At 46.4% G+C, this 6,882-nt stretch overlaps 1 protein-coding gene across 1 annotated transcript; it reads right to left on the bottom strand.

Moving 5' to 3' along the window:
* Positions 1–220: 220 nt before the first annotated feature.
* Positions 221–2,111, bottom strand: LOC125704123 (adenosine receptor A3-like). The gene is made up of 2 exons (XM_048969453.1): positions 1,862–2,111; positions 221–1,086 (listed from the first exon to the last, which is right to left on the bottom strand). Exons 1-2 carry the CDS (start codon positions 2,109–2,111, stop codon positions 221–223), a joined length of 1,116 nt encoding a protein of 371 aa, XP_048825410.1.
* Between the last annotated feature and the right edge of the window lie 4,771 nt (positions 2,112–6,882).

Below are 6,882 nucleotides of genomic sequence, written 5' to 3' on the forward strand. Positions count from 1 at the left end.
GAGAGGGAGCCAGTCAGATTTTAGTCGAGGTGGATCCAAGAAACTAGAGGAGGTGGGACCAACCAATCAGATGTCTTGGTCCTGCCTCCTCTAGTTGCTTAGACCCACCTCCTCTACAATCTGATCCTTTTTCTTTCTGCCCTCAGAACATTTTTGACTAAGTAAAACTCCTAGGAGCCAAATTCAGTCCACTGCAGAGCTAGCAAGACCTGCCAGAGGGTTAGCTTTTCTCGTTCTGAGGGGGCATCCGGTCCCTGTGGAAAAACAGGCCAACACCCCTGCGGAAGTGCCGGTCCCACACGCTGTATATGATCACATTGCAGCAGCTGTTGGCCGCCAGTATCCAGAAGGCAAAGAAGGAGAAAGTGCACCAGACGTGGCCCACCAAATTGCCCAGGACGAAGACAGCGATGGGTGAGAATGAAGCCGTAAAGGTGAAGGTAAGGATGCCTATGGTCTTGGCCGCCTTGATGTCAGAGAATGAGGGCCTATGGGGGCCCGCCCCGCCTCCACCATCACCACCATGCCCCGCCCCAGACAGCAGCTTCCGTTTATGGGTATAACGTCGGATGCTGGTGAAGGACAGCACGTTGACGGTCAGCGTCCCGCCCAACAGCGTGAAGTCAAAGGCAGGAAAGAGCAACATCACGCTGCCGTTGGCCGTTGGCCTGTCCCCACCCCTCCGGGGGGCGTAGTTGCACATGCGGCTGCACTCGTTATACTCGAGTGTGAAGCCGCCACTGCCGAAGAGCAGCGCCAGCGCCAACAGGAAGCTGCCGGCCCAGGAGAGGAGGACGAGGAGCAGCGCCCGGCGCCACGTCACCACTATGTCCTTGTGCAGCGGCCACATCACAGCCACGCTGCGCTCCACCGTCATCAGGAAGATGGTGCTGATGGACACGAAGGTGCAGCCCGCAAACACGGGGCCGATCAGCTTGCAGGGCTGCCATACCCCTTCTGCCTGGAGGGGGGACCCCCCCTGGAACCACATGGGAGGCACACCAGTGACCATCAGAGAGATCTCAGTAAAGACAGAAAAGGGGATGACCAGGATGCCCACCATCACGTCCGCCAAGGCCAGGGACACTGTAGGAGACAGTGACACACAGACATCATGGTAACAATGAGATGGCTATTCCACTCAAAGCAGTCATGTCTGCTATCTGGACCCCTTCTGGAAATCACATCATTTATAGAATTTACCTACAGCAGTGTTTCTCAATCCAGTCCTCAGGGACTCCCAGGCAGTTCACATTTTTGCTCCCCTCCCAGCTCCCTGCGCACCTGTTCCAGGAATTCGTTGTTCTTGATTGTTTGACTCATTCTTGATTGTTTGCTTTGTTCCAGATTGTTTAGTTCAGGCATACTGGCCCCTGGGAGGGTGAAAAAACCTGTGTGGGGGACCCTGAGGACTGGAATGAGAAGCATTGTCCAATAGTATTACCATTAACTCAACCTAATGACTACTTTGGTGTTTTCCAGGGGTTGCACAATACAGGACTCTGCAGGTCTCATTTCCTTATGCTTTTAAATAACCTCTTGAGAGAATATAAGCGTTACTGTAAATGAGCCTCTCAGTCCTAATGGCTGTTTCTGGCCACTAATGATCAGTTTGGCCTGGGATGGCCCCTCCTAGCCTGTTTCTCCCATGCTGCTTCCTCCCCCATCTCTGAATTTTCTGTGGCTGCCTGAGTGTGGGAATCCACGCTGTGTGGAAAGTGAGGTGATATTTTAACACGTAGAAGTTATTTCATGTCGCTTCCTTTCATTTTTCACAATTCAGGACCTTAGAAATCATGCTCAGGTGGAAGATTATCCTGCTCCTAAGGGAAGGTTTGAGAAATGCTGTAGGAGCATTTACCTTTGAAGTATCCCTGTGACGTGCGAGACTGACGTGTCTGCATGAAGACAGCGAGCGTGACCGCATTGCCGATGACGATGGCAAAGGCCAGGGCGACCATGAAGACCACAGCCAGCACGTGACCGAGTAGACCGCAGCAGCATGAGTGGCAGAGAGGAGCCATCGACTCGTTCCAGTCCTGTCCAGGCCACATGCCAGTGGTCATGTTGGGGCTTTCTGCAGCCCCCGTCCCAGGCCAGGGCTCACTCATGTTCACCCAGTGGATGGACATGCCAGAGATCGGGGATGGAGCAGCGTGGGAGAAGCAGGCTAGGCGGCAAGGAGGAGCCATCCCAGGCCCCTGGGATCCAGGCTTGGAGTCGACCCTGAGAACATAGATTCAGAATGAGGGAGAGAGACCTGGATCACACCTTCAGCCACGGCCAGCAGGGCAGGACCAGTTACTGTTTCATGGATGACAAAAAACCCCAGAAAAGATAAGGTGTGTCATAGAGGCTCAGGGGATAGATCTATAGCTTCGTCCAATCAGGATTGGGGCTTTGAAGCTCACCCCCACGCCTTTGTTGGGGAGGTTTTCTCTGCAGACTAATAACTTATGTTTAGATTAATTAGCATCTATTTTTTGCCATTGTCTGAGTGAACTCTGCGACGGACTGGCATGCCGTACAGGATGTTCACCTGCTTCGTGCCTAATGCAGCCTTGGATTGGCTCCAGGCCCTCTGCAATGTAAGTGGCTGGAAGTCAACCAAAGTCATCATGTGGTGCTATTGTTGAACTGAAGTCATCATGTGGTAGCTGCAGGCTTGATGAACAGGACCTCTTAGCTACATTGCCCATTCCCAGAAGCATCGTACGGTATGTGGATACCTTAACACCCAGCTGCACAGTGTCTGTTTATACAGCCTAGTGACAGGATCTGTGCCTGGCCTGGCCTGCCCTGCCCTGTTCTGTATGGCAGTTCCCTATTTGGCCAGCAGGTGTCACTGGCCATCACGTATGTTAGCTCCTCATGTTTCCTCTTCCCCAGGCTGCCGCATGTCTTAATAAGTGAGTGGGCATCTATGCCATCCAGGTTTCCCCTTCCATAGTGGGTTTGAGTCATAATTGTTGTGTAACACTTATGTTTCTTTGTATTTTCATGTATTTGTGTATTGCTGTTGCAGTTCCTTGTTGTTGCTCCGTCATTCCCTGTGTGTAGTATTGGTCTGTTACCATTTGTTATTTTAGTATTTCCTGATGTTTGATCAGTTGTCTGCCCTCACCTGTGTGTTAGTGTTAATTAATGACTACACCTGTCTCTTGTTGGTCCTCATTGTGTATGTATTTAAGTGCCTGTCCCTGTTTCTCTTGTCAGCTGGTTATTGTGTTCAGTTGTGTTGTCTTGTGCCCTGCTGCCTGTGCCCTGCTGCCTGTGCCCTGCTGCCTGTGCCTGTTTTAATTCTTGTTTTACCCTCCTGTCTGTCCTATACCACGTCTCTCCTATACCACGTCTCTCCTGTACCATGTCTATCCTATACCATGCCTGTCCATAACGGCATATAGCTTAGTGTTACCAGCTGGCCCTGAAGTTTATCACAGGCCAGCTGAGGATAGGCAGAGAAGAAATCAAAGGAAGAAAGCTGAAATCCTGTGATCTTGCCAGGGGCAAATCTATCGTGCAATGCTAGCATTTGATACTGGTGTCAAAACTGATGCTTCATATCTTATTAACATGAAAACGCAGGCATCTCTGAATGTCATGAAGCATGATGATGGAGACACTGGGTACTTGTGCGAATGTTTTTATTTTGTGGATGGCAAGAGCAGATTGGTGATCAATAAAAATGTTTTCCAGTCAAGTTCTTCTTGTTGCCTTTAATTAGCGGGCCTTGGTTCCTGCTGTGTGTTGAAGGTAATGGGAGATGGGTCTGTCTCAAAGTGAGCACACGGCATCTTATGCAGAACGGACACAGGGAGGAAAAACATGATGCACGGTGCCATATTATTGCCATTTTCCACATCACACAAATTAAACTCTGTTAAATCCAATAATTCCAATTAGAAATAATGAAAATAACTTTACATTTAGATAGAATTAGTCTACAATATTTCGTGTTAATTCATTTGTAAGGAGAGGATTTTTTGGAAAAAAGAGAATTTTCAGTTCTTTAAGCACAATAACTGCATTTTGAACTACAGCAAGGTCACTGTGACTGTGCAGTTTCTAATCAGCTGTTACTTATAATTCATTAATTATTCACTATATATATATATGGCCAAACTTCTGCTTGATTTAGGTTGATTCCCTATATTTAGATTTTCCAAATCAGAACAGCTCATTTTTTGGGTGTGTTGATTGTCTCATTGTAAAATATGAGTCTACAGTGCTAACCACTGCACCACCATGCCACCCCGTGTGAAAACTTAATCGTAATAATTACACATACAAATGTAAGTAATTAAAGGAAATGGTGTGTCTGGAGTTGGTCCAGTGCCTAAAGACCAGAATAAGAGCTTAAGAGGGAACTTGACAGTAAGTGTTTGTGTTGTAATCATTCATAAGGGGAGACATTATACTGTACAAATCAGTCAGCGTGCAAGCGATTTGCATTTGAGTGAGCCCAGCCACTACAGAACTGTCTGCATTCTTAATGGAAATGTCCATCTAACAGTATATATTATTATAGCAATATATCTCTAAAACCAAATGCTGGAAATGATTTTCCAGCCTGATTCAAATGGAAAAGCCCTGTCAGTGAGTACCAGCACAGCCTGCTACAGCCGGTTCTGTATTCTAAAGGTAAACAAGGCTAAGCAGAGATGAAAAATTATGCATCTCATTACGACTCCTGCAGAAAACCTGGCTGGCACTCATGCCTTCGCTAGCAAAATGAACCACACTGCGGCGTTTGTGGTCTAGATACCAATGACTACGTGATTATATGTTCAAATCCCACAGCTAGCACAGTATTCATATCACCATTAGGCCCTTAGGATAACATTAATGGCAACAGGATGAGGGACACCATCCTTGCTCTGTGAGTCTGCTTATAAAATAAATGTATATAAAATGTATATAATGTAAATGTGTCTGGGAATGTTCCCTCTCACTAGAGCAGAAGGGGGAGACACAGACAGGTCGTTTGAGGAATGGCAGAGCACTCTACTTACAATGAACTAAATGCTGCCCTGCCTGATATTCAGAAGGACCACCTGAGCTGATTAGTGTAGTAAGTTTAACAAGGAAACAATAACAATTCTTTGTGATACTAAATAATACACATGGAAAAGGCCATGATGATGTCATGTATCCCGCCTCTTTGGTTGAACAAATGTGTTTGTAATATGAAATCATATTTGGTCTATAGCCTTTAATCCCCAAAGGATTTTATCCAGAAAATCCTACCAAAGCACCATCTCAAAATTACGGAGCAGTAGTGCCCAATCTGTTTTTATAATGAGAACTACTTTTTCAAAGAAAGCTAATTGGGAGAGTTTATTTCTCCACCAGGGGTGGGGGAGGGTCTTCCTTGGGGTATTTTGCTGACTGGGGTGGAATGGAAGTTGTGCCCCAATCAATTAAAAATGTTTTCTCATTGACCGATTGGGCAACACTGGTATAGAGGAATCCTTTAAGGCCCGAACTCCATTCCACAAACTTCCTTCACCGCTACCCTATCTGCTGGCCTTCTGGAGTTCTTCTGCAGCAAGATCCCATAGAAAACCATCATTTGCTCAGTAAATGTGGCCAAATGGTGTTAGGAAAACAATATGCTGTCTTCAGCCAGACACCTTACGATGTCATAATTATACCTTTACAGATGTGCTGTACCGCTGCTCCTGACACACTTACATCTCAGACCAGTTTGCTATTTGGTTCTTGTCCTAAGAATGTTCTTGGCATTGCACCCTTCAGTGTTGATTGATCATTAATTGATCCTTTGGATAAATGGTAGCAAAATGCTAAAGTCTTTCTCATTATTTTGCAAACTGTGCAGACTTCAAAGCTAGCCTTGATTTTTATTCTAGATATGTTGCATGCATATCTTTGTAAAGCTCGTTGCAAATCACTGACTAAGTCATTGGAATATGTAATGATGACAGACACACACATAGATGTATACAAACACAGGTTTGTAATTATATCTTTGTGGGGACTCTCCATTCATTTCTTTGGGGAAAACTCTAATCCCAACATGACAACCTGAACCCCTACCCAGCCCTAACCTTAACCATAAGTAACTAAATAAAATACAAGATTTTTTGGGATTTTTACTTTTTTGATTGCATTCACAGACACAAACATGCACACACACACACACACACACACACACACGAGACCTGCATTTAAAAAGGTGCGTCTCACCTGCATGTTATGCATGGATTTTATGAAAATATCCACTCTTGGCTCCCTGCATGAAGTGCTGTAACTCCCTCCAAAGTCTTTACCCAAAGTGCATCCAGAAGCCAAACCAGGTCACAGAACGGCTGGAGCATCAACCGCCATCTACCCATGTGGTCCATGGCAGTGTGTAGACCTCAACTTTATTGCTCATCTTCTCCAGATTTCTCCTCTCTACCTCCCTCTTGTGTGTTCTCTCTCTCCCCCTCCGTCCCTCCCTCCCGCTCCATCTCTCTACCACCCCCCCATCCATGAGCACAGCAGACAGCTGGAGTCTCCTGATACTACCACCCCTTCCTTTCCTCCTTCTCTTTCTCTCCTCCCATAAGTTTCTCTCGTGGATCGCATACTCCTTCAACACCTCCTTTCCCCTGAGGACCACACATCCTTCTTTCATCCTTCCATCCTTTTTCGACTGCCTCCCATGACAGCTCTCGACTTCCAGACCACACACGTGTACGTCGAGAACACCACCACTGTTCTGACGCAAATCATCATGGCAGTAGATTTAAGTTCTGAATTTCTCTGATCGTGGCATCCAGTTCTGTTCAGACTGGCAGGGGCATCTGGAAAACCTCAGGGCTTCTCTTTATGTCACTCTTACTGAAGAAAAAAAAATTGCATAGAAGATGCAGAGAT

The sequence above is a fragment of the Brienomyrus brachyistius genome, chromosome 11, assembly GCF_023856365.1.
Source record: "Brienomyrus brachyistius isolate T26 chromosome 11, BBRACH_0.4, whole genome shotgun sequence".
Taxonomy (NCBI): Eukaryota; Metazoa; Chordata; class Actinopteri; order Osteoglossiformes; family Mormyridae; genus Brienomyrus; species Brienomyrus brachyistius.

What these genes read in the sequence shown, in the direction of transcription:
- LOC125704123 (XM_048969453.1), bottom strand. Translation starts at nt 2,111, where the DNA reads ATGAGTGAGCCCTGGCCTGGGACGGGGGCTGCAGAAAGCCCCAACATG. An exon ending in GTCACAGGGATACTTCAAAG is followed by an intron (nt 1,087 to 1,861) that starts GTAAATGCTCCT and finishes TGTCTCCTACAG; the next exon opens with TGTCCCTGGCCTTGGCGGAC.